Source organism: Macaca fascicularis, chromosome 2 (assembly GCF_037993035.2).
Source record: "Macaca fascicularis isolate 582-1 chromosome 2, T2T-MFA8v1.1".
Classification (NCBI taxonomy): domain Eukaryota; kingdom Metazoa; phylum Chordata; class Mammalia; order Primates; family Cercopithecidae; genus Macaca; species Macaca fascicularis.
This window is the reverse complement of record NC_088376.1, coordinates 92,661,847-92,689,610: the sequence shown is the minus strand read 5'-3', so window position 1 is coordinate 92,689,610 and position 27,764 is coordinate 92,661,847. Positions and strand designations below refer to the sequence as shown.

At 38.8% G+C, this 27,764-nt stretch overlaps 1 protein-coding gene and 1 long non-coding RNA gene across 4 annotated transcripts in view; both read left to right on the top strand.

The window, feature by feature from the left end:
* LOC135969678 (uncharacterized) overlaps positions 1–27,764 on the top strand; it is a 69,832-nt gene that overhangs the window by 13,008 nt on the left and 29,060 nt on the right. For 2 of the 3 annotated variants that reach the window (XR_012430873.1, XR_010585038.1), the window contains one exon: positions 15,831–16,727. This is a non-coding gene — a long non-coding RNA (uncharacterized lncRNA). Of the gene's footprint in view, positions 1–15,830; positions 16,728–27,764 lie in introns of those variants that run through there. The other variant, XR_010585039.1, reaches the window with a different exon arrangement.
* Positions 86–11,953, top strand: LOC135969677 (uncharacterized). The gene is made up of 3 exons (XM_065540242.2): positions 86–195; positions 4,072–4,312; positions 9,682–11,953. The coding sequence occupies exons 1-3, from the start codon at positions 86–88 to the stop codon at positions 10,546–10,548; spliced, it is 1,218 nt and encodes a 405-aa protein (XP_065396314.2). The 3' UTR covers positions 10,549–11,953.

Sequence of the window (27,764 nt, the reverse complement as noted above, 5' to 3'; positions counted from 1 at the left end):
CTGCCCCTAATAACATTGGAATGGTCATCTATAGGCATACCCATGCCAATCTTTTGCCAGAATAGCTGTGGTTGCATCCAGAGCAATGGGTAAGGGGGAAGAAGTCTCCCTCTCCACATCTGTTAGCAAGCACTGGTACCATCTGGCTGCACCCACGTCTCCACTGGGAGAAGAGCAGTCACCTTCAACTCACAAGTGAGGAGCTCTTAGGCACAGGAAAACACACGCTTTGGTGTCCTTAGTCCCAAGGGGTGCTTTGGCACACTGCACTCTTTCTTCCTGTAGGAAGTTTGCACTGAGGGTTAGACCTCTGAGAATCCTGCAGCTCCCTGGGTCCTGCCAGTCCTTTGTGGTTGCCACAGTCCAAGGTGCTGGGAAATGTTTTGCAGAGGGTCCAGTGATGCAGAGACACAGGGACTGAGATGTCCAGGGCGGGACAGAGGCCCACAAAGAGGGCACAACCAGTATGGTGCCTACCATCTCAGCTAAGGTCTGGACTGAGGGCAGTGACCCTGCATGAGCTAGTAGCCTGGTGCTCAGCGCTCAAGAAGTTCCCAAATCACTGCCTACACCAGTGCTAGAGCTTGCAAGTGCAGAGTGGCTGTCCAATAATTCAGGAAAGAGTAGTTTGCTGCAGGAGTGAGGGGAGCAAACAACACCCTCACCTACCTTTTCCATAGGACTCCAAGTTCCTCCGGGTTCAACATCTGCCATAACTTTGCTTCATTTTTCTTTTCTTTCATTTTTTTCTTTTCTTTTTTGTTTTAGAGACAGGGTCTTGCTTGTCACCCAGGCTGGAGTGCCATGGAGCAATCACTGCTCACTGCAACCTTGACCTCCTGGGCTCAAGCAGTCCTCCCACTTCGTCTTCCTAAGTAGCTGGCATGCACCACCACAGCCAGGTAACTTTTTCTCTTTTAGAAGAGATGAGGTCCCTGTATGTTGTCCAGGCTGGTCTCAAACTCCTGAGCTCAAGCACTCCTCCTGCCTTTGCCTTCCAAAGGATTGGGATTACAGACATGATCCACTGCGCCCAACCTCATTTATTTTCTGCATCTCAACTTTTTCTTGTGATTTCTCTAATAGGCCCTTGCACTCTTCTCTCAGTATTTTACTGGGGCCATGATTATTCACCCGTAACCTTGGTTCATTTTTATCTGAGAACGGGCATCCATTGTCTCTAGTGAGCCATTTTGAAAAACCTCTGTTAATTGAGGTGTTTAGATCATATACATTTATATGATACTATGAGTATTGAAATGTTTGGGTTTAAATCTATCATCTTGTAATTTGTTTTGTTCGCACTACTGTTTTTCACTTTTTTTTTCTTTTTCTGCCTCATTTTAGATTAACTGAATATTTTATTCTGTTTTATCTCTGTTGTTAGCTTATCAGCTATGATTCTTCTATGGTTTTTTAGTGGTTACTTTATGGTTTACAGTATACATCTTTAACTTAGCACAGTATATCTTAAAGTGATATTAAATCACTTTTCATATAGTATAACACCTTATAACATTATATTTGCATTTGTTTCCTCCCAGGCTTTGTGCTATTATTGTCACACATTTTACTCTTTCATATGTTATAGACCCCAGAATATATCGTTATTTTTACTTTAAGCAGTCACTTATCTTTTTAAGAGATTTAAACAATAAGAGATAGTATCTCTGTAATTATTCACGTAGTTGCCATTTCTGGTGCTCTTCATTCTTTTGTGTAGATGCAGATTTCTGTCTGGTATCTGGTATCATTTTTCTTCTGATTGAAGAACTTCCTTTAACTTTTTTTTTTTTTAGATGGAGTTTCACTCTTGTTGCCCAGGCTGTAGTGCAATGGTGCGATCTCGGGTCACTGAAATCTCTGCCTTCCAGGTTCAAGTGATTCTCCTGCCTCAGACTCCTGAGTAGCTGGGATTACAGGCTTGTGCCACCAAGCCCGGCTAATTTTGTATTTTTAGTAGACGCGGGGTTTCCTCCATGTTGGTCAGGCTGGTCTCGACCTCCCAACCTCAGGTGATCCACCTGCCTCGACCTCCCAAAGTGCTGGGATTACGGGCGTGAGCCACCTCACCTGGCCCTTTAACATTTTTTATAGTGAAGTTCTGCTTGCTGGTGATGAATTCTTTTAGGTGTGAAAGAGCTTTTGTTTGCCTGCATTTTTAACAGACATTTTTTCTAAGTATAGAGTTCTAGTTCATAGTTTATTTCTTTTAGTATTTTAAATATGTTATTCCACTGTCTTCCAGCTTGGATTGTTTACAATGAAAAATCTGTGCTCTTTTTTATTTTAGTTCCTAAGTACATAGTGTGTTTTTCTCTGCTGCTTTTAAGACTTTTCTCTTTATCAATAATTTTAAGCAATTTGTTAATATGATTTGCTATATTTTTCTTCATGTTTTTTGGCTTATGGTTCATTCATATTTTTAAATATATGAGATTACAGCATTTATAAAATTTGGAAAATTCTTAGATGTTATTTCTTCTAATGTTCTTTTTTGTCTTCTCATCTCTCCACTCCTTTGGAGACCTCAATTATACTTATATTAGACTACCTGAAGCTCTTCTGCAGCTTAAAAATGTTCTGTTAATTTTTTTCATCCTCTTTTCCCCTCTAGATTTTTCATTTTGTATAGTTTCTATTTCTACATTTTTCATTCGCTAATCTTTTCTTCTGCAATGTCTTCCTGTAGTTAATTTCATTCCATATATTTTTCACCTCAGACATTATAGTTTTCACTCATGTTCAATCATTTCTGTAACTTATTGAACATATGGAATATAGTTATATGCTTAAAATATGTGTTTTAATGTCCTCTATTAATTTTATAATCTGTGTCATTTCTGGATTTTGTATTGATTCATTTTTATTCTCATTAAGGGTCATTATTCCTCTGCTTATCTGCATGCCTGGTAATTTTTGACTGTATGTAAGAGATTATAATTTTACTTTGTTGGGTAAAATAAATTACTTTTCTATACCTATGAATATTATTGAATTTTTCCTGGGATATGGTTAAGTTACATGGAAATGATTTGATCTTTCTGGATCACATTTTGTTAGGTAGTACCAGAGTAGCATTTACTCTCAGACTTATTTTACCCTCCTTCTGAGGCAAAATGCTTTCGTGTAATGTACCTTGTATTACACAAATTATGAGATTTTTCCAATCTGAGTGATGAGAACAGGAATGATTTTCAGTCTTGTTGGAGGATTGTACCTCTGAACCATTGAATGTTTCTTTTCCCTGGTGTCTTGTATTTTCCTTACATGTATACATTGATTAGTACTTGGTTGAATATGCTAAAAGCATCCTCTGCAGACGTCTGGAGTTCTCACTCAGTGCAGATTTCTCTCTCTAGCATTCTGCTTTGTGAATTCTACCTGCTTGGCTGGTCTCGAACTCCTGGCCTCATGTGATCTGCCCGCCTCGGCCTCCTAAAATGCTGGAATTACAGGTGTAAGCCACCACACTTGGCCACTTTATCTGTTTCATATTTAATTGTAAAGCTCACCTAATTTCTTTCTTTTCTCTCAGATATGAGTGTCCTTTTTTGTCTAATGTCCAGTGTATTTTAAGCTGTTGTATAAAACTAAAAAGTTTCTACACAGTACAGGAAGCAATCAACAGGATGAAGGGACCACCTATGAAATAGGGGGAAAAATTGTAATCCACATATCTGATAAGGGGCTAATATCTTATAAAACATAAGAAACTCAAAAAATTCAATAGGAAGATGTCCGGAGCTGCACGCCCTGGCCATAGCAAATAATAATTAAAGATTAAACGCCTGAGCTATATTCATTTCCACCCCACACCTTCTCCCTAGATTTACCTTCTTCCCTGTATTAATACCGCCATTAAAAGATGGCGCTCTTCCCGCTTCTTCTTCATTCATTTTTCCCGTGCCCGCGAAAAGACTACCTGACAGCGCAGGCGCAACATGACGTCCGACCGGAGAAACCGAAGCCTATCTGGCCACGCCTTCCTCTTTTAGGTCATTTCCGCCTTAGCCCAACCCCTTCCCCTCCAAATGTATATAAGGCATTGCATTACCACCATTAAACGAGACTTGATCAGAGCACTGTCTTGTCTCCATTTCTCGTGTCTCTTGTTCCCCAAATTCCCACCCCCTCCTCCAGGGCCTACACTGACTGTCCCGCGGGCCGGGATACGTGGCGCCCAACGTGGGGCCTGGAAACGAGGGACTCCGTGAGGAAGAGGACGCCAAAGGATGGTCGACCGCTAACGAAGACAAAAGGAGTCAAACTCTTCCGATCACCGCGGGAACCTGCCACGTCAGAATCGAAGGTAAGTGACGCGTCCGAAATGGGACAAGAATTAAGCCAACATCAAATATATGTAGGACAATTAAAAGAGGCTTTAAAGATACGAGGAGTAAAGGTTAAAGGTAATGATTTGTTTAAATTTTTTGATTTTGTAAAAGACACTTGCCCTTGGTTCCCACAGGAAGGAACTATTGATATTAAAAGATGGCGTAGAGTAGGGGATTGTTTTCAGGACTATTATAATACTTTTGGGCCAGAAAAAATTCCTGTAACCGCCTTCTCTTATTGGAACCTCATTAGAGATTTAATAGATAAGAAGGAGGCCAATCCGCAAGTCATGGCTGTGGTCGCTCAGACAGAGCATATTTTAAAGGTTAGCTCCCGCTCTAACCTCACAAAGCCTTCGCAAGATACGGAGGAAGATCTCATTTCCCTCGAAAGTGATCATGAGGAAATCAAGTCTCCTTCTGTAACAGATAAAGAAATACCACACGAAAACAAACCAAAAAAATACCCAATTTTACAGATGCTTCAAAAGGAGGAGGAAATTAATAAGCCTAATCAATAGGATATAAATTGGGATGATTTAGAGGAAGAGGCGGCTAAATATCACAACCCTGATTTGCCTCCCTGTTCTTCATACCCACCCCCATATAATAAGACACATAATGAGGCTTCTGCGCCCATTGTTATGGCAGCAATAGATCCCAAAGAAGAGTTAAAGCAAAAAATTGCTCAACTAGAAGAACAGATTAAACTTGAAGAGTTACATCAATCATTGATAATTAGGCTCCAAAAGCTAAAAACAGGAAATGAAAAAATACCTAACTCAGACGCTATGGAGGGTTCCTTGCGCCCACTTCAGTGGCCTGGACAACATGTTCCAAGAGGGGGGTTAGTTGCTAGCCGACATAGAGAAGACTCCTCCCCCAAAGACGTTTTTCCGGTCACTGAAACCATAGATGAACAGGGACAGGCTTGGAGGCATCATACTAGATTTGATTTTACTATTATAAAAGAGTTAAAGACTGCTGCCTCTCAGTATGGGGCTACTGCTCCATATACTCTTGCTATAGTGGAATCTGTAGCTGAGAATTGGCTCACTCCTACAGACTGGAATACCTTAGTCAGGGCAGTTCTTTCTGGGGGAGACCACTTAATTTGGAAGTCAGAGTTCTTTGAAAATTGTAGAGATACAGCTAAAAGAAATCAACAGGCAGGAAACGGTTGGGATTTTGATATGTTAACTGGTTCAGGTAATTATGCAGACACTCAGGCCCAAATGCAATATGACCCTGGACTGTTCTCACAAATCCAGGCTGCTGCTACAAAGGCCTGGAGAAAACTTCCCGTTAAAGGAGATCCAGGGGCCTCGCTCACAGCGGTTAAACAAGGACCCGATGAGCCATTTTCAGACTTTGTGCATAGACTTATGACCACGGCAGGTAGAATCTTTGGAAATGCAGAAATGGGTGTAGATTATGTTAAACAGTTAGCTTATGAAAATGCTAACCCCGCCTGCCAAGCGGCAATCAGACCTTATCGAAAGAAAACAGATTTAACAGGATACATTCGCCTTTGTTCAGATATTGGGCCCTCATATCAATAAGGCCTAGCAATGGCCGCCGCTTTTAGAGGCCAAACAGTAAGAGATTTCCTCATTAACAAAGGTAAAGATAAAGGGGGATGTTTTAGATGCGGTAAAAGGGGACACTTTGCAAAAGATTGCTGTGAAAACCAAAATAAGAGTCCAGAAGCAAAAATCCCAGGCCTTTGCCCAAGGTGTAAAAGAGGAAGGCACTGGGCAAACGAATGTAAATCTAAAACTGACAGTCAAGGAAATCTTTTACCCCCCAGGCAGGGAAACGGGATGAGGGGCCAGCCTCAGGCCCCGAAACAAGCATATGGGGCAGTCAGCTTTGTTCCAGCCAGCAACAGCAATCCATTTCAAAACTTAGTAGAGCAACCCCAGGAAGTGCAGGATTGGACCTCAGTTCCACCTCCCACACAATACTAACACCTGAAATGGGACCGCAAACCTTAAATACCGGAATATATGGACCCTTGCCACCTAACACTTTTGGGCTGCTTTTAGGAAGAAGTAGTGTCACCATGAGAGGCTTGCAAGTCCTCCCTGGAGTTATCGATAATGATTATGAAGGAGAAATTAAAATTATGGCCAGAGCTATTGATAGTATTATTACTGTCCCTCAAGGAGTTAGAATAGCTCAGTTACTCCTGCTACCTTTGGTTAAAACAGATAATAATATCCAATACTCTAATAGAAATATAAAAGGTTTCGGATCATCAGATATATATTGGGTGCAACCAATTACAAATCAAAAACCCTCTCTAACCTTATGGTTAGACGGGAAGGCATTCACTGGACTAATAGACGCAGGGGCTGATGTAACTATCCTTAAACAGGAAGATTGGCCCTCTCATTGGTCTACCACAGAAACTTTAACTCACTTGAGAGGAAGTGGACAAAGCAGTAATCCTAAACAAAGTTCTAAATACCTAACATGGACAGATAAAGAAAACAATTCAGGCCTCATTAAGCCATTTGTCATCCCTTACCTACCTGTTAACCTTTGGGGGCGAGATCTACTCTCTCAAATGAAAATTATAATGTGTAGTCCAAATGATATAGTTACTGCACAAATGTTAACTCAAGGATACACCCCTGGTAAAGGTCTTGGAAAAGGAGAGAACGGTATCCCACAGCCTATACTGGTTTCAGGACAACTTGATAAAAAGGGGTTTGGAAATTTTTAGCTCAGGCCACTGACATACCTGCACCCCAAAGGTGCGCTGACCCCATTACTTGGAAGTCAGATGAGCCCGTTTGGGTTGATCAGTGGCCTTTACTCAATGATAAACTAAGTGCTGCCCAACAGTTAGTGCAGGAACAACTAGCAGCAGGACATATTGAGGAAAGTAATTTCCCTTGGAATACACCTATTTTTGTTATTAAAAAGAAGTCTGGTAAATGGAGACTCTTACAAGATTTAAGAGCAGTAAATATCACTATGATCCTTATGGGTGCCTTACAACCAGGATTGCCTTCACCGGTTGCGATTCCTCAAAAATATTTTAAAATCATTATTGACCTTAAAGATTGCTTTTTTACAATTCCCCTTCACCCTGCTGACCAGAAAAGATTTGCCTTTAGTCTTCCATCTACAAATTTTAAACAACCAATGAAGCGCTATCAATGGAAAGTCTTACCTCAGGGTATGGCCAATAGTCCTACCTTGTGTCAAAAATATGTAGCTGCCGCTATAGAGCCAGTCAGAAAAACATGGACACAAATGTATATTATACATTATATGGATGATATTTTAATAGCAGGAGAAGTTGGCGAACAAGTCTTACAGTGCTTCGCCCAACTCAAACAAGAGTTAACAGCAGCCGGACTACAAATAGCCCCAGAAAAAGTACAATTACAAGATCCATACACTTATCTTGGTTTCCAGATTAATGGACCCAAAATCATTAATCAAAAGGCCGTTATACGTCGTGATCATTTAAATACTTTAAATGATTTCCAAAAATTACTGGGAGACATAAATTGGCTTCGACCGTATTTAAAGCTCACCACAGGAGAGTTAAAACCTCTTTTCGATATATTAAAAGGAGACTCTAATCCAAAATCCCCCAGGTCCATTACTAAAGAAGCATTAATAACACTCCAACAGGTAGAACATGCCATTGCAACACAATTTGTTACCGGTATTGATTATTCTCAGCCATTAATATTCCTTATTTTTATCACAACAATAACCCCTACTGGCCTATTTTGGCAGAACAATCCCATTATGTGGGTACACCTGCCCTCCTCCCCTAAAAAGGTTTTGTTGCCTTATTATGATGCCGTAGCTGATCTAATTATCTTGGGAAGAGAAAACAGTAGAAAATACTTTGGAATAGAACCCTCTACCATTATACAGCCCTACACTCAATCACGCATCCATTGGCTGTTACAAAATATGGAAGCCTGGCCAATTGCTTGCGCTTCTTATACTGGCGCGATTGACAACCATTACCCACCTAACAAGCTTATTCAATTTTGTAAACTTCATGCGTTTGTATTTCCCCATATTACCAGTAAAGAACCTCTCAATGACACATTACTAATTTTCACTGATGGATCTTCCACAGGACTTGCTGCTTACACTTACAATAATGTAGTCGTTAAATTCCAGACCACTTATACATCAGCTCAGCTGGTCGAATTGCAAGCTATAATTGCAGCACTATCAGCTTTTCCTTGTCAGCCACTTAACATTTATACAGACAGTGCCTACCTGCCTCATTCAGTACCCCTCTTAGAGACCGTGTCTCAAATTAAACATATTTCAGACACAGCTAACCTATTTTTACAATGTCAACAACTTATCCGAAAAAGGACTACTCCCTTTTTTCTTGGGCATATTAGAGCACATTCAGGATTACCGGGACCTCTAACACAAGGTAACGCAACAGCTGACACGGCAACAAAAACCATAGCCACAGTCACTACAGACAATTTGCAACAAGCGCAAAAAGCACATGCCTTACATCATTTAAACGCCCAAACCTTAAGACTTATGTTTAAACTTACCAGAGAACAAGCTCGACAAATAGTTAAACAATGCGCCAACTGCATAACATATTTACCTGTTCCCCATCTAGGAGTTAACCCCCGAGGACTCATCCCCAACGAAATTTGGCAAATGGACGTTACTCACCACTTAGAACTCGGTCAACTAAAATATATCCATGTATGCATAGACACCTATAGTGGATTCATCAGTGCAACTCTCCAAACAGGAGAGGCCACCAAACATGTCATAGCTCATTTATTACACTGCTTTTCTATTTTAGGAATACCCAAACAAATCAAAACAGATAATGGCCCCGGTTATATAGCCAAAACCTTCTTACAATTTTGTAATACCCTACAAATTAAACATACCACAGGCATTCCCTATAATCCCCAAGGACAAGGTATAGTAGAAAGAGCTCATCTGTCATTAACTATTATCACAAAATTAAAAGGGGGGAGCTGGTACCCCGTGAAGGGTACCCCCAGAAACATAATCATGCCCTGTTTATCCTTAATTTTTTAAATTTGGACAGTCATGGAAAATCGGCTGCTGACCGTTTCTGGCATCCTGAATCTCAAAAACAGTTTGCAATGGTAAAATGGAAAGATCCACTTGATAGTTTATGGCATGGCCCCGATCCAGTTTTAATTTGGGGAAGAGGCTCAGTATGCATCTTCTCACAAAAAAATGATGCAGCCAGATGGCTGCCTGAAAGATTGGTAAGACAAATAAATCATAACCATTGTCAGTCCAGGGAAGATAAATCTCCCTGAGAAGTTCTTTCCTTCTTGTTTTTCAGAAAATGAAGCCTAACATGAAATTCCTTTGGAGAATAATCGCTCTATATAACATAGTGACAGTCTATGCAGGTTTTGGTGACCCTCGTAAGGCAAAAGAATTATTACGAAAACAATACGGCCAGCCTTGTGACTGCAGAGGGGGACAAATATCTGAACCTCCGTCAGATAGAATCACCCAGGTGACCTGCACGGGCAAGACAGCTTACCTAATGCCAAACCAGTTATGGAAATGTAAGTCTACCCCAAGAGATACCTCACCTAGCGGGCCGCTCCTAGAATGCCCTTGTAGCTCTTTCCAATCTTCTGTACATAGTTCCTGTTATACCTCCTATCAACAATGCAAATCAGGCAATAGAACATATTATACGGCCACGTTACTAAAAACACAAACTGGAGGCATCAATGACGTACAAGTATTAGGATCCACTAATAAACTTGTACAATCTCCTTGTAACGGCCAAAAAGGAAAGCCTGTTTGTTGGAGCACTACCGCCCCCATTCACATTTCTGATGGAGGAGGCCCATTAGATATTGCAAGAATTAAAACCGTCCAGAAAAAATTAGAAGAAATTCATAAAGCTCCATATCCTGAACTTCAATATCACCCTTTAGCCCTGCCTGAGCTTAGAGATAATTTTAGGCTCGATGCCCAAACCTTTGATATCCTCAATGCTACTTACAATTTACTTCAAATGTCCAATACAAGCCTGGCCCACGATTGTTGGCTTTGTCTTAAAATGGGCCCCCCTATTCCTCTAGCCATACCTAACCTTTCATTGCCCTATGTCAATTACTCAAATGAATCCTTAGTAAATAATTCCTGTCCTATTCCCCCCCCTCTTAGTTCAACCGATGACGTTTTCTAATTCCTCTTGCCTCTTTTCACCATCATATAATAACACTAAAGAAATTGATTTAGGCTATGTTGTGTTTGGCAACTGTACTTCCATAATCCATGCCACCAACCCTTTGTGTGCTATAAATGGCTCGGTTTTCGTTTGTGGAAACAACATGGCATATACGTATCTACCTACAAATTGGACAGGGCTTTGTGTTCTGGCCACTCTTCTCCCCGACATTGATATCATCCCTGGAGATGAACCTATCCCCATCCCCGCTATTGAACATTTTATTTATAGACCGAAACGAGCCATACAATTTATTCCCTTGTTGGCTGGACTAGGAATCACCACTGCTTTTACTACAGGAGCCACAGGCCTAGGAGTCTCACTAACCCAATATACTAAATTATCCAATCAATTAATCTCAGATGTACGGACCTTATCCAGTACTATACAAGATTTACAAGACCAAGTAGACTCGTTAGCTGAGGTAGTTCTCCAAAATAGAAGAGGCCTAGATTTGTTAGCGGCAGAACAGGGAGGGATATGTTTGGCTTTACAGGAAAAGTGCTGTTTTTACGCCAACAAATCCGGAATCGTCAGAGATAAGATAAAAACTTTGCAAGAAGAACTAGAAAAGCGCAGAAAAGGCCTGGCCGCCAATCCACTATGGACTGGACTCGATGGACTTCTCCCCTATCTCCTGCCATTTCTTGGTCCTTTACTCACTCTTCTACTCTTCCTCACTCTCGGGCCTATAATCCTTAATAAGCTTATGGCATTTGTCAGACAACAAATCGAGGCCTTCCAGGCCAAACCTATACAGGTTCATTATCATCGCCTTGAGATGACTGAAAATGGTGAGTCTTATTTACCTTAATAAGACCACCTCCCCTGTGTGCTGAACTGGACAGTCAATGACGGGTAAGAGGACACTATCTCCATCGGAGCCTAAGACAGGAGGGCCGCCCTTGCTGCTGCCTTATCCCATGACGGGCCTAGAAGGTGGGGGTGAGTTGACCCAACCTAAGACAGGCGCAGTTCCCGAGGGGTTTTCTTATCATAAAAATATAAAAAGGGGGACCTGTCCGGAGCTGCACGCCCCGGCCATAGCGAATAATAATTAAAGATTAAACGCCTGAGCTATATTCATTTCCACCCCACACCTTCTCCCTAGATTTACCTTCTTCCCTGTATTAATACCGACATTAAAAGATGGCGCTCTTCCCGCTTCTTCTTCATTCATTTTTCCCGTGCCCGCGAAAAGACTACCTGACAGCGCAGGCGCAACATGACGTCCGACTGGGGAAACTGAAGCCTATCTGGCCACGCCTTCCTCTTTTAGGTCATTTCCGCCTTAGCCCAACCCCTTCCCCTCCAAATGTATATAAGGCATTGCATTACCACCATTAAACGAGACTTGATCAGAGCACTGTCTTGTCTCCATTTCTCGTGTCTCTTGTTCCCCAAATTCCCACCCCCTCCTCCAGGGCCTACACTGACTGTCCCGCGGGCCGGGATAGGAAGAAACCAAATAACCTGATTAAAACATGGGCAAAGGGTCTGAATAGAAATTTCTAAAAAAAAAAAAGACATCCAAATGGCCAACAGGTGTGTGAAAAAATGCCCAATATCTCTAATCATCAGGGAAATACAAATCAAAACTACAGAGATATTCATACCTATTAGAATAACTATTATCAAAAAGATAAAAGATAACAAGTGTTGGTGAGGATACGGAGAAAAGGAAACACTTGTACACTGTTGGTGGGAATGTAAATTTGTAGAGCCGTTTTAGAAAACAGCATGGGGGTTCCTCAAAAAACTAAAAATAAAATTATGTGATCTAACAGTACTTCTACTGACTATCTATCCAAAGGAATTGAGGCTGGGCGCGGTGGCTTACACCTGTAATCCCAGCATATAGGGAGGCTGAGGCAGGTGGATCACTTGAGCTCAAAAGTTTGAGAGCACCCTGACCATGGTGAAATCCCATCTCTACTAAAAATACAAAAATTAGCCAGGTGTGGTGGCAGGCACCTGTAATCACAGCTACTCAGGAGGCTGAGGCAGGAGAATCTCTTGAGCCCAGGAGGCGGAGGTAGCAGTGAGCCAAGATGGTGCCATTGCACTACAGCCTGGGTGACAGAGCGAAGTGAGACTCTGTCTGAAAAAAAAAAAATTGAAATCTGTATGTCATCAGATATCTGCACTCCCATGTTTGTTGCAGACAAGATGCATAATCAAGCTTAGTGTCTATCAGCACATGAATGGATAAAGAAAATGTGGTACGTGTATACAATGAAATACTACTCAGCCTTAAAAAGGAGGAAATCTTGTCATTCACAGCAACATAGGTAAACCTAGGGGACATTATGCAAAGTGAAATAAACCAGGCACAGAAAGGCAAATATAATCTCTCTCATATGTGGAGAATAAAAAAATTGAACTTGACTGGGCATGGTGGCTCACACCTGTAATCCCAGCACTTTGGGAGGCCGAGGCAGGCAGATCTCCATGTCAGGAGATCGAGACCATCCTGGCTAACACGGTGAAACCCCATGTCCACTAACAATACAAAAAATTAGCTGGGCATAGTGGCGGGTGCCTGTAGTCCCAGCTACTCGGGAGGCTGAGGCGGGAGAATGGTGTGAACCTGGGAGGCGGAGGTTGCAGTGAGCGGAGATCGTGCCTCTGCACTTCAACCTGGGCAACAGAGTGAGACTCCATCTCAAAAAAAAAAAAAAAAAAAAAATTGAACTCATGGAAGCAGTAAGTAGGATGGTGATTGCCTGGTCTGGGAGTCAGGGAGTGGGGCAGCAGAAATGAGATGTTGATCACAGGGTACAAAGTTTCAGTTAGGATGAATAAGTTCTGGGAATTTATTGTACAACATCGTAACTATAATTAATAATTATTATATAATTGAAAATTGCTAAAAGAGTAGGTTTTAAGTGTTATCACCACAAAAATGCTAAGTGAGGTGATGAATATGTTAATTAACTTGATTTAATTCACAATGTATACATATATCAACATGTTATATTATACATTGTAGATCTATATAATTTGTCAATTATACCTTAATAAAGCTGGAAGGAAATAAAAAATCATATTTTAAAACACCGTTATTTGATATATCTTATCTGATTTTTGGTTATTTCTGGTGGGGCAGTATATCTGGTCCCTGGTACTTCACATTGGCCAGAAATAGACATCCCTCATACCATTTATTTAACTGCCTATTTGCCCAATCAAGTGTAAAGCCTCAGCTTCCTACCTTTGTAAATCAGACTACTCAAAATAACTTCAACTCCAAGAATTTCTAACATCTTCCTCCCATCACCTTATTCCTGCTCATTATTTCTTTGTGTCATGTATTAACTGACTTGTTAATAAGCCAGTGTTAATGAATGAATGTTTTCTATCCTATGCATTGATTTTTAAAGAAAATTTAAAAAAATCATTCTTCTGTTTATAATAGTAAAAATGCTCAGTCTAAAGACACTGTGTCAAGAATAATTTAAAAATCACCTGTAATTACACCACTCAGAGAGAAATGCTGTAAATATTCTGTTGTTAGTTTATCTCAGAATTGTTTCTATATACAGATGCTCCTGGACTTTTGATGGGGATATGTCCCAGTAAACCCATTGTAAGTTGAAGATATTGTCAGACAAAAATGCACTAATACATCTAACCTATTGAACATCACAGCTTATCCTGGCCTACCTTAAATGTGCTCAGAACACTTACACTAGCCTACAGTTGGAGAAAATAAACAAAAAGCTTATTTTATAATAAGCTATTGAATATCTCATGTAAGTTATTGAATACTGCATTGAAAGTGAAAAACAATATGTTGTATTGGTACTTGAAGTGTGGTTTCTACTGCATGCATATTGCTTTCACACCATTGTAAAGTCAAAAATTGTAAAGTTGAACCATGGTAAGTCAGAGACCATCTGCATCTATTTTTTTAATGGAATCATATAAATATGCAATCTGCATTCTGCTTTTTTTACTCAATATTTTAATAAACTACTGTATGATTGAAACTTTTTGAGAAGTGATTTAAATGGCTGCAGAGTATTTCACTTCACTATAATCATATTCAAATAATTTCTAATACTATTATATATAACACTATACAAAAATATTTTTTGTACCTCTGATTATTTTTAGAATAGAGTCTTAAAATGGAACTACTAGATCAAACAGCATAAGCTTGTGTAAGGCTCTTAGTGAATATCATTACTTTCTTTTTCTCCTGTGATTTCATACCAATTTTTACTCCTGTCAGTTGTATGGGAAAGTGTCTATCTCATTATCTTACTTTAATTGAATATCAAAAGATCAGGGGCTTCCTAGAGAGAGGGAAAACGTTTATTCACAAGGCATTATTTAAATGTTGGGAATCTTAGGTGCCATTGTTGATAGTAGCTACCAATGCTTCTGAAAGTAGTTGTGCAGTTTGTCCACTGAACAGAAGCACCTAACTAAGGTGGCTAGGGGAGGCTAAAATCCAGCTCATGTTCTGCTTTCCAAGTTGAATTACCCACAGGGCTTTTTCTAATTGAAAAGAACTGGTGGTGGCCCTGATAGCTACTATTTATCCCTGTAATTACTATGTGTCTGATACCAGGCTAAGGATTTTAAACATATTATCACATAATCCTCATAACAACCTTATATGGAAAGTATTATTCTCATTTTAAAAAGGAAAAAACTGAGAATTAGGGAATTTATATTACCTGATTTAAGTCACAGAATTCATATGAATTGTAGTCTAAATTTAAATTTAAATTAGATTTGTCTGATTCTAAACCAACTATGTTATATTGCCAATGATAGATTTTTAGTTAAGTGTTCCTCAAGTTTCCCTATTAGGTTTTATAGCCAGATAAAATAATCATGATTTATCAGTCACTAAGAAAAAATATATAATTGTTTGAAAACCTTTGTACTCTGACTTGGAATGAGAATATCTACTTCGATTACCCAGTGAAAACTTGTTTGTGTAATATGAAGAGAAACAAATTTATAAAATTAGATAATCTTGGAAAAGAATATTGCTGCTTTCTGCCTGTTGTGTTTCATGATGAAACCACTCACAGAATAGTACTTGTTCATACCTCTCACAGAATATTATAACTATATTAATTTTAGTAAAGAGGTATGGGAGAGAGGATTGTGGACAACGTAATGACAAAGTAGGAAAATTATTTATTTAATGTCTTGCTAACCTTTTTTCGAGGATACCTGTACTAGATTATTGCAATAATTTTTTTTTTTTTTTTTGACAGAGTATCACCCCACCTAGGCTGGAGCACAGTGGTGCAACCTCAACTTACTGCAAGCTCCGCCTCCTGGGTTTGAGTGATTCATGTGCCTCAGCCTCCCAAATAGCTGGAATTACAGGTATGCGCCCCAACGCCTGGCTAATTTTTGTATTTTTAGAAGAGACAAGGTTTCACCATGTTGGTCAGGCTGGCCTCAAACTACTAACCTGAAGTGATCTGCCCGCCTCGGCCTCCTAAAGTGCTGGTATTACAGGTGTGAGCCACTGCACCTGGCCTATTGCTATAATCATTAACAAAACTAGTGACAACAAGAGTTATTCATTACAAGGAGATAATTTGGCAGGGTCTACCATGCCTATCTTGTAATTTCCATTAAATCTTGGTTCTGGCTCTTGCTCCATTCAAGAGTGTATGCCTTCCCTACTTAGAGGGAAGCAAGGTCCACCGCAGAATATCATGTTTCCTCACTTGTTATTTGTCTTTCATTAGCTCCATTCTACTCAGGGAAGTGTAACTCAGAAGGTCAGGTTGCTTCTGGCTAAATATTATATTCGTTGATATTTGACCCTTGGGAAATAGGGAGGTTATCCATAGAAGTTCCTCCACATCTAACAAGATTTGGTTATATATATTTTTCCTGCTCCCCTCAGCAATAATAATATCTACCTTTTGGAGGCTCCAAATAATTCTGAAGTAATTATTTTGTGAAAGGTAGAAATCATTGAAATTTTACTTACTAATAGAAAATTAAATATAGAGGAGATGCTAGTTATGATTTGAAAGAAAAAAAGCATGGTTATTTGCTGTAATTAGTTCAGAGAAGATGTTTGTGAATGTGTTGAATTCTGTGTTTGGACTTCTCATGAGTACTATGTCTTAGATAAACATGTTAATCAAAAATGCAGTAAAAAAAAAAAAGACAAAAATCCAATTAAGAGTGACATCACCAAGATAGGAGAGTAGAAGATACCAGTTTTAATCCACCAACTACTTCTAACAAAAACAAATATGGACAGGTATTCCCAAACCAAAAGAGCCCAGGGAGGGCTTGAGAGGCCATTAAATAATCTGCAGCAAAATGGTGGGACCAAAAAACCCCCAGAGAATATCCACATAGGAAAGATCAGTGGTGATTCTGGCATACTGAGATGCCAGAAGATGGCTAGGATCAAAGAACAGGGTGGAGGCTATTAGCCACGCAGTGGGAGCCACTATGGTCCCTGGGGGCCTGTTCCACAGAAAACATCAGGATCTTTTGCTATTTCAGTAACCAACAGCTATTCGAGGGATTCCCAAAGAGGGCAATGTGGCTCTACACCTCTCCCTTACCCAAGAAGTTACTACTGTTGAGGTACTTTAAAAAAAAAAAAAACCTTACTTCTTCCAATCCTGTGTGTGCCCCAACTGTGGAGCAGTGGCTGCTCTGAGTGCCCACACTCTGGACCCAGGCTGTATGGTTTCACTGGGCCTGTCCATATCTCAGACACTGAAGCCATCACCAGAGTAAGCTAGTTCACATTCTGGGCCCTGAAGCCAAACCCTCACTGGGCATGCCCATGTTTCAGGTACTAGAACCCTAACCCCAAAGCTGCTTTAACTCTGTGCACACCTATCTACCCATTCCCAACTTCCCTGACTGCTTCACAAATCTTCATGCCTCACATTCTGTTACCAGCATTACAGAAGAGGTGTCTGTGCTTCAGGCACCAGTGCCATTATCACTGCTGATCCTAGATCTGTAGTTCCTCCATGCATGCTCATGCTTCTGGGTTCAGCTCTGTGGCCACTCCATGGGCACCACTCATCTGATGCTGGCGCCACTATCACTCCAAGCAAGCCCATGAACCAGACCCAGTGCCAAGAGGGATTTCTTCAGACACAGTTTCCCTGGTGGGAAAAAAATGTGGGAGGATTTTAGTAGCCATTGCCACTGAAGACTTCAAAAACCCTCACTACCACTGTGGAAACCCACAGCCTTGACCACTGAGGACACCTGGAATCTTCATCAACACTCTCCCTAGCTGATAGAGCTGCACAGAGACTACACAGCTGGCACATTCATTGGTACACCCCAGTGAGCAAGTGCCCTCATACCCTTCAAAAATATTTCCAAAGTGTAACTAGCCTGTAATGTCTGCAATAGGTGACTGCTCAACCAAATACATGGACATCAATGTAAGACAACAAGAAACATGACAAACCAAGGAGACAGAAAACCACCAAAAGAACACAGCAATCTTCACAGTAGCTGACCCCAAAGAAACAGATATATAAACTGCCTGACAAAGTTGTTTTTTTGTTTTTTTTTTTTCTGTTTGCAGATGGAGTTTCGCTCTTGTTGCCCAGGCTGGAGTACAATGGCACGATTTTGTCTCATTGCAACCTCCACCTCCTGAGTTCAAGTGATTCTCCTGCCTCAGCCACCCAAGTAGCTGGGATTACAGGTACCCGCCACCATGCCCGGTTAATTGTTTTTTGTATTTTTAGTAGAGATAGTGTTTCATAATGTTGGCCAGGCTGGTCTCAAACTCCTGACCTCAGGTGATCCACCCGCTTCGGCCTTCCCAAAGTGCTGGGATTACGGGTGTGAGCCACTGTGCATGGCCAAGAATTTAAAATAAATGTCTTAAGGAAGCTCAGTTAACTTCAAGAAAATATAGAAGAACAATGGAATGATACCAGGAAAATACAAAATGACCAAAAGAAGAAATTTAAAAGAGATTAGAATTACTTTAAAAAAAAAATCCAGAAATTCTAGAGCTGAAATATACAATAAATGAAGTTTAAAATGCAATAGAGAGCATCAACAGGAAAATTGAATAAGCTGAAGAAATCTGTGAACTCAGAGACATGTTATTTAAGAAAATTATCAGAGGGCAAAAAGAATGAAAAGAAAGCTTACAGGATGTATAGGACAGCATCAAAAGAGCAAATATTTAGTTAAAGATATTAAATAAGTCAAAGAGAAAGACAGAGGGTAGAAGGCTTATCTAAAAATAGCAGAAAACTTTCCAAATCTGGGGAGAGATAATATCCATGTACCAGAAGATCACAGATTTCCAATCATATTCAATCCAAACAAGATGACACCAAGGCACATTATACTCAAACTGTCAAAAATCAAAGATAGAAGATAAGCAAGTCACATATAACAGAATTTCACCAACACTAGCAGCATATTTCTCAGAAGAAACCTTATAGGTCTGGATAAGGTGAAATGATATAGTCAAAGCACTGAAGGATATATTCAAAAATTGCAAACCAAGAACACTGTAGCTAGCAAAACTGTCCTTCAAAAATGAAGGAATGACAAAGACTTTCCCAAACAAAAGCTGAGGAAGTTTGTCACCATCAGACCTACTTTAAAATAAATGCTATAGGGACCTCTTTAAACTGAAAGAAAAAGATGCTAATTAGTAACACATATGAAGCTATAAAACTTATTGCAAAAACTAAGTACACAGAATGTTTACTACTGAAATGGTGGTGTGTAAATCGATGATATATTTAGCATGAAGGTTAAAAGACAAAACTATGAACAATAATAGCTACAATAGATTGTTGCAGGATATACAATACAAAAAATTATAAATTGGGACATCAAAAACATACAATGTGTGAGAGATGGAGTAAAGTGTAGAGTTATTTTATGTGATCAAAGTTAAGTTGTTATCAGTTTTGAATATCCCATTATAACTTTAAAATGTTTTGTGTAAGCCTCATGGTAACCACAATAATGTCGATAGTACATATACAAAAGATAAAAAGTAAGGAATCAGGCTGGGCACGGTGGGTCACACTTGTAATCCCAGCACTTTGGAAGACCTAGAAGGGTAGATCACAAGGTCAGGAGTTCGAGACCAGCCTGTTCAATAAAAAAACCCTGTCTCTACTTAAAAGTACAGAAATTAGCTGGATGTGGTGGCACACACCTGTAGTCCCAGCTACTTGGAGGCTGAGACAGGAGAATCATTTGAACCCAGGAGGTGGAGGTTGCAGTGAGCCAAGATTGCATCACTGCACTCCAGCCTGGGCAACAGAGTGAGACTGTCTCAAAAAAAAAAAAAAAAAGAATTGGCCAGGCGGCCAGGCATGGTGGCTCACGCCTGTAATCTCAGCAGCACTTTGGGAGGCCAAGGTGGGTGGATCACCTGAGGTCAGGAGTTTGAGACTAGCCTGGCCAACATGATGAAATCTCATCTCTACTAAAAAAAATTAAAAAATTAAAAAATTAGCTGGGCATGGTGGTGCATACCTGTAATCCCAGCTACATGGGAGGCGGAGGCAGGAGAATCACTTGAATTTGGGAGGCGGAGGTTGCAGTGAGCCAAAATCGTGCCATTTCACTCCAGCCTGGGCAACAAAAGTGAAACTCCCTCTTAAAGAAATCAAAGCATACCGATAAAGAAAATTAATCCCAAAGGAAGGCAGCAAGAGAGAATGAAAGAAATGATCTAAAGAACCACCACAAAATAGTTAACAAAATTGCAGTAGTAAGTCCTTACTTATCAATAATTATCTTGAATATAAATGGATTTTATTATCCAATCAAAAGACAGTGGCTGAATGGATAAAAAACAAGACCCAACTGTATCCTGCCTATAAAAGGTTCAGGTCACCTTTAAGAACACAGATAAATTGAAACTGAGTGGATGAAAATATTCTTTGCAAATGGAAAACAAGGAAAGCAGAGATAGTGATAGTTATATCAGATGAAATAGAGTGTAAGTCAAAACTATAAAATGATAGAAGGGTCATATAATGATAAAGGAGTCAACTCATCCAGAATATACAATTGTACATATACATGCACCAACTTCAGAGCACCTAAATATATAAAGCAAATATTAATAGAGCTGAAGAGAATAATAAACTGTGACCCAATAATGATAGAGGACTTAAATTCTCCACTTTCAACAATGAAAAGATTGTCCAGACTGAAAATTAATAGGGAAACATTAGACTCAAACTACACTTTAGACCAAATGAATGTAACAGACACGTGAAGAACATTTCACCCAATAGCAACAGAATACACATTCTTCTCAAGCACACATGGAACATTGTCCAGGATAAATCACGTGTTAAGACATAAAACAAGTCTTAATAAAATTAAGAAGATTGAAATCATATCAAGTATGTTTTCTAGGCACAATGGTATAAAACTAGAAATCTGTATTAGAAAGAATTTTGGAAAATTCACACATGTGGAGATAAAACAGCATGTTCCAAAACAACTAATGGGATAAAGATGAAGTTAAAAGAAAAACTGAAAGAAATCTTAAGACAAACAAAAGTAAAACACAACATGTAAAAACTTAAGAGATGTAGCAAAAGCAGTTCTAAGAGGGAAGTTTGCCTACATCAAATAAATAAATAAATGCCTACATCAAAAAAGAAGAAAGATTACAGATAAGCAACATGATGTTATACCTCAAGGAACTAGAAAAAGAAGATGGAATGAGCCCAAAGTTAGTAAGAGTAAGGAAATAATAAAGATTAAAGCAGCAATAAATGTAACGGAGACTAAAAAAATAATAGAAAAGGTCAATGAAACTAACAGTTTTGTAAAAAGACAAATTTGAAAAGCCTTTAACCAGGCTAGGAAAAAGGAGATAAGACTCAAATCAGAAATTAGAGAGAGGACGTGACCACTGACAACATGAAAATACAAAGGATCACAAGAAACTACTACATAATTATATGTCAACACATTGGATAACCTAGAAGAAATAGATACATTCCTAGACACCACCTACCAAGATTAAATCTGAAGATATAGAAAATGTGAACAGACTGATAACTGATAAGAGACTGAATCAGTAATAAAAAGTCCCCCTTCAAAGAAAAGCCCAGGACATGATGGTTTCACAGCTGAGTTCTAGTAAACATTTAAAGATAACTAATATAAATATTTCTCAAACTTTTCTAGAAAATTGAAGAGGAGGGAATACATCCAAACTCATTTTGCAAGGATTACACTGGTACCAATGCCAGACAAGGATACCTAAGAAAATAAAATTATAGGCCAGTATCCCTGAAGAACATAGATGCAAAAATCCTCAGCCAAATACTAGTAAACTGAATTCAGCAGCACATTAAAATGATCATTCACTGTAATTGAGTGTGATTTATCCCATGGGATGCAAGGATAGTTCAACATATGCCAATCTATATATGTGATACACCCTATTAACAGAATGAAGGACAAAACCACATGATGATCTCAATGATGCAGAAAAGGCATTTGAAAAAATTTAACATTCCTTTGTTATAAAAACTCTCAAAAAACTAGGTATAGAAGAAATGCATCTCAACATAAAGACCATATGTGACATACCCATCACTAAGCCTTTGTTACTACTTTATTTCTGAAGGACAGTTTTGCTGGGTGTAGTGTTCTTGGTTTATACTTTTTGAAGATACCCTTCAGTGCTTTGAATATATCATCCCTCTTTATCTTGGTCTGTAAGGTTCCTTCTGAGAAATATGCTGCCAGCCTTAATAAAGTTCTGTTACATGTGATTTGCTTATCTTCTCTTGCTGCTTTCAGAATACTCTCTGTCTTTGATTATAAAGATAAAGAAAAGACAAGGACATCCCACTTTCTACTTTTATTCAACATAGTACTAGAAGTCTTAGCCAGAACAATTAGGCAAGAGAAAGAAATAAAAGGCTTCTAGATTGGAAAGGAAGATGTTAAACTGTCTCAGTTTTCAGGCAACATGATCTTATATAGAGAGAACCCTAAAGACTCCACGAAAAATGTTAGAACTAATAAATGAATTTAATAAAGTTGCAGGCTACAAAATCAACACAAAACTAAAAAACAAATTAAGGTAACAATCCCATTTACAATAGCTACAAAAAATATAATACTGAGGAATAAATGTAAGCAAGGAAGTGAAACATTTGTATATTGAAAACTGTAAAACATGGATGAAAGAAATTGAAGATATAACAAATGGAAAGATATTCCCTGTTCATGAATTTACAAATTATTATTAAAATGTTCATATAATCTACAGATCCAATATAATCTCTATCAAAATTCCAATGTCTTTCTTCACAGAAATAGAAAAAACAATCTTAAAATTATATGGAACCCACAAGAGATTCCAAATAGCCAAAGCAATCTTGGTAAGTAGAATGAAGTAGGGGGAATCAAACTACCTGGCTTGAAAATGTACCATAAAACTACAGTACCCAAAGCAGCATAAAACAGACACATAGACCAATAGAACAGAAAGACAGTCCAGAAATAAATCCCTGTATTTATGGTCAATTGATTTTTGACAAGGGTGCCAAGAATACACAATGGGGAAATAACAATCTCTTCAACAAATAGTATTGGCAAAACTGGATATCCACATGCAGAAGAATGAAACTAGATTCTTATCCCAAACCATATACAAAAATCAACTCAAAATGGATTGAAGACTTCAATGTGAGACCAGAAATGGTAAAGCTACTAACAACAACAACAACAAACCATAGGGAAAATGCTCCATGACACTGGTTTGGGCAAAGATTTTTTTTTTTTTTTTTTGAGACGGAGTCTCGCTCTGTCGCCCAGGCTGGAGTGCAGTGGCCGGATCTCAGCTCACTGCAAGCTCCGCCTCCCGGGTTCACGCCATTCTCCTGCCTCAGCCTCCCGAGTAGCTGGGACTACAGGCGCCCGCCACCTCGCCCGGCTAGTTTTTTGTATTTCTTAATAGAGACGGGGGTTTCACGGTGTTAGCCAGGATGGTTTCGATCTCCTGACCTCGTGATCCGCCCGTCTCGGCCTCCCAAAGTGTTGGGATTACAGGCTTGAGCCACCGCGCCCGGCCTAAAGATTTTTAAAATATGATGCCAAAGCACAGGCAACAAAACCGAAAATAGACAAGTGGGATTACATCAAACTAAAAAGCTTCTGCAAAGTAAAGGAAACAATCAGAGTGAAGAAATAACGTAGAGAATGGAAGAATGTATTTGTAAACAATCTCAGAAGGGTTTAATAGCCAAAACATGTAAGGAACTGAAACAACTCAGAGGTAAGAAAACAACCCAATTAAAACATGGGCAAAGGGAACCTAAATAGAAATTTTTCAAAAGAAGATATACAAATGGCCAACAGGTCTATGAAAAAGATCCCAACATCTCTAATAATCAGGGAAACACAAATCAAAAGCACAATGAGATATTACTCCACACCTGTCAGAATGGCTATTCAAAAAGACAAAAGAGAAATACTGGCAAGAATACGGAGAAAAGGGAACCATTATATACTGTTGGTGGGAATGTAAATTTGTAGAGCTATTTTGGAAAACAATATGGAGGTTCCTCACAAAAGTAAAAATAGAATTACTATATGATCTAACCATACCACTACTGGTTATATATCCAAAGGAATTGAAATCCTTGTCAGTCAGATATCTGCACTCTCATGTTTGCTGTAACATTATGCACCATAGCAAGATATGGAACCAACCTTAGTTTTCATTGACAGATGAATAAATACAGAAAATGTATTATATATACACAATGAAATACTATTCAGCTTTAAAAAAGAGAGAAATCCTGTCATAGCAACATGGATAAACCTAGAGGACATTAAGCTAAGTGAAATAAGCCAGGCGCAGAAAGACAAATATTACATGGTCTCACTTATATGTAGAGTGTAAAAGGTTGAACTCAGAGAGAGTGCAATGGTGGTTACAAGAGGCTGGAGGTTGGGGGATTGGGAAGATGTTAGTGAAAGGACACAAAATTTCAGTTAGGAGGAATAATTTAAAGAGATCTATTTTACAGTCCAGTGACTAGAGTTAGTAATAATATATTGTATATTGAAAAGTGCTAAAAGATTTTGTGTTCTCACCACAAAAAAATGTGAAATGGTGCATGTGTTTAGTAGTTTGAATTTATCCATTCCACAGTTGTATATGTATATAAAAACATTGTGTCATATACCATAAATATATATAACTTTTACTTGTTAAGTTAAAAAATCCATTGAACATTTTGTGTGGAATCCTGGTGGAAAGTAAAACTTGGATGTAATATAAACTCAGCATCTTTTTAGTATGTGATATATGTCTTGAGACACTAGATTAATATATTTAAGAATTTGGGGCTTCCAGTTTAGAGTAAATGAAAGTTGGCTTGAAGTATGATAAATACACACACACACACACACACACACACACACACACACACTAAAAATATTTTTTAAAGACAGAATCTCACTCTATCACACAGCCAATCACAGCTCACAGCTCACTGCAGCCTCAATCTCTTAGGCTCAAGTTATCCTCCTGTCTCAGATTCTCAAGTAGCTAGGACTACAGGTACACACCAACACTCGTAGCTAGTTTTAAAATTTTTTGTAGCGACAAGGTCTTGTTATGTTGCTCAGGCTAATCTTGAACTCCTGGGCTCGTGTGATTCTCCTGCCTTGACCTTTATGGACATGAGCCACTGTGCCCATCTTGGCTCACTGCAACCTCCGCCTCCTGAGTTCAAGTGATTATCCTGCCTCAGCCTCTTGAGTAGCTGGGATTACAGGCACCCGCCAACACACCTGGCTAATTTTTGTATTTTTAGTAGAGGTGAGGATTTACCATGTTGGCCAGGCTGGCCTCGAGCTCCTTACCTTAGGTGATCCATCCACCTTGGCCTCCCAAAGTGCTAGGATTACAGGCGTGAGCCACCACGCCCACTTGTAGCGTAATACTTTTAAAGGACATTCATTATTTGGATCTCACGTAACCAGGGCTTATACTTTCATTGATTTATACATAAGTTTTAGACAATTTATAAAACTAAGCAAATTTGGAAATCTTAGAAAGTGATTATTCTTTTTTTAAATTTCCATTTTTATTTTAGATTCTGCAGTTACATGTGTAGGTTTGTTACAAGGGTATATTGTGTGATGCTGAGGTTTTGGGCTTCCATTCATCCTGTCACCTACATAGCCAACATAGTACCCAATAGGAAGTTTTATATCCCTTGTCTTCCTCCCTCCTTCCTTTCTTTCAGAGTCCCCAGTGTTTATTGTTCCTTTCTGTGTCCATGTGCACTCAATGATTAGCTCCCACTTATAAGTGAGAACATAGGGTATTTGGTTTTTGTTCCTGTGTTAATTTGCTTAGGATAATGGCTTCCAGCTGCATCCATGTTCCTGCAAAGGACATGATGTCCTTGTTTACTATGGCTGCATAATATTCCATGGTATATATGTACCACATTTTCTTTATCTCACCCACTGTTGATGGGCACCTAGGCTGATTACATGCCTTTGCTATTGTGAATAGTGCTGCAGTGAACATACAAGTGCATGTGTCTTTTTGGTAGAACAATTTATTTTGGGGGCGTATATACCCAGTAATGGGATTACTGGGTGGAATGGTAGTTCTATTTTTAATTCTTTAAGAAATCTCCAAACTGCTTTTCACAGTAGCTCAACTGTTTTGCCACTTTTAATAGTAAAAACCACAATTACTTTTGCACCAACCTAATACTTTACATTCCTACCAGTAGTGTATAAGCATTCCCTTTTCTCCACAGCCTTGCCAACGTCCGTTATTTTTTGACTTTTTAATAATAGCCATTCTAACTGGTGTGAGATGGTATCTCATGGTGGTTTTGATTTGTCTTTCTTTGATTATTAGTGATGCTGGGAATTTTTTTATGTTTGTTGGCTGCTTGTATGTCTTCTTTTGAGAAGTGCCTATCCATGTTCTTTGTCCACTTTTTAATGTGGTTGTTTGTTTTTTGCTTGTTGATTTAAGTTTTTTATAGTCTGGATATTAGTCCTTTATTGGATGCAGAGTTTGCCAATGTTTTCTCCCATTCTTTAGGTTGTCTGTTTACTCTGTTGATAGTTTATTTTGCTGTGCAGAAGCTCTTTAGTTTAATTAGGCCCTTTTTGCCAATTTTTGTTTTTGTTGCAATTGCTTTTGAGGACTTAGTCATAAATTATTTGCCAAGGCCGATGCCCAGAAAGATATTTTTAGGTTTTCTGCTAAGATTTTTAAGGTTTGAATCTTACATTTAAATCTTTTGTCTTTTTGTATATGGCGAAAGAAAGGAGTCCGGTTTTATTCTTCTGCATACTGTTAACAAGATTTTCCAGTACCATTTATTGAATAGGGAGTCTTTTCCCCATTGCTTGTTAGTGTCAACTTTGTCAAAGATCAATTGGTTGCAGGCATGTGGTTTTATTTCTGAGGTTTTTATTCTGTTCCATTGGTCTATGTGTCTATTTTTGTACTAATATTTTGTTGTTTTTGGTTACTATCATCTTCAAACTGTGTATGAAGTCAGGTAATGTGATGCCTCCGGCTTTGTTCTTTTTGCTTAGGATTGCTGTGGTTGTTTGGCCTCTTTTTTTTTTTTTTTTTTTTTTTTTTTGGTTTCATATGAATTTTAGAATAGTTTTTCAGAATTCCGTGAAAACTGATGTTGCTCATTTGATAGGAATAGTGTTGAATTTGTAGATTGCTTGTGACACTATGGACATTTTAACAATGTTGATTCTTCTAATCCATGAGTATGGAATATTTTTCTATTTGTTTGTGTCATCTATGATTTATTTAATCAGTTTTTTGTAGTTCTCCATGTAGAGATCTTTCATCTCCATGGTTAGATGTATTCCTAGGTGTTTTTTCGTGGCTATAATAAGTGGGATTACCTTCTTGAGTTGGTTGCATGTTAGTGGTATATAGAAGTGCTACTGGGTTTTGAATGTTGATTTTAATATCCTGAAACTTTACTGAAGTTGTTTATCAGGTCTAGGATTCTTTTGGTGGAGTCTTTAGGATTTTCTAGGTATAGAATTATATTGTCAGTGAAGAGAGATAATTTGATTTCCTCTTTTCCTGGTTTAATGTCTTTTTATTTTTTTCTTTCTCTTGCTTGATTGCTCTGACTAGGACTTCCAGTACTATGTTGAAT

Excerpts from the sequence above, each read along its gene's own strand:
- LOC135969677 (XM_065540242.2), top strand. The coding sequence starts at position 86 with ATGGGTAAGGGGGAAGAAGTCTCCCTCTCCACATCTGTTAGCAAGCAC. Across the intron at positions 196-4,071 it reads CAGTCACCTTCAACTCACAA|ACTTGATCAGAGCACTGTCT; the intron begins GTGAGGAGCTCT and ends CCATTAAACGAG. Across the intron at positions 4,313-9,681 it reads CTGCCACGTCAGAATCGAAG|AAAATGAAGCCTAACATGAA; the intron begins GTAAGTGACGCG and ends CTTGTTTTTCAG.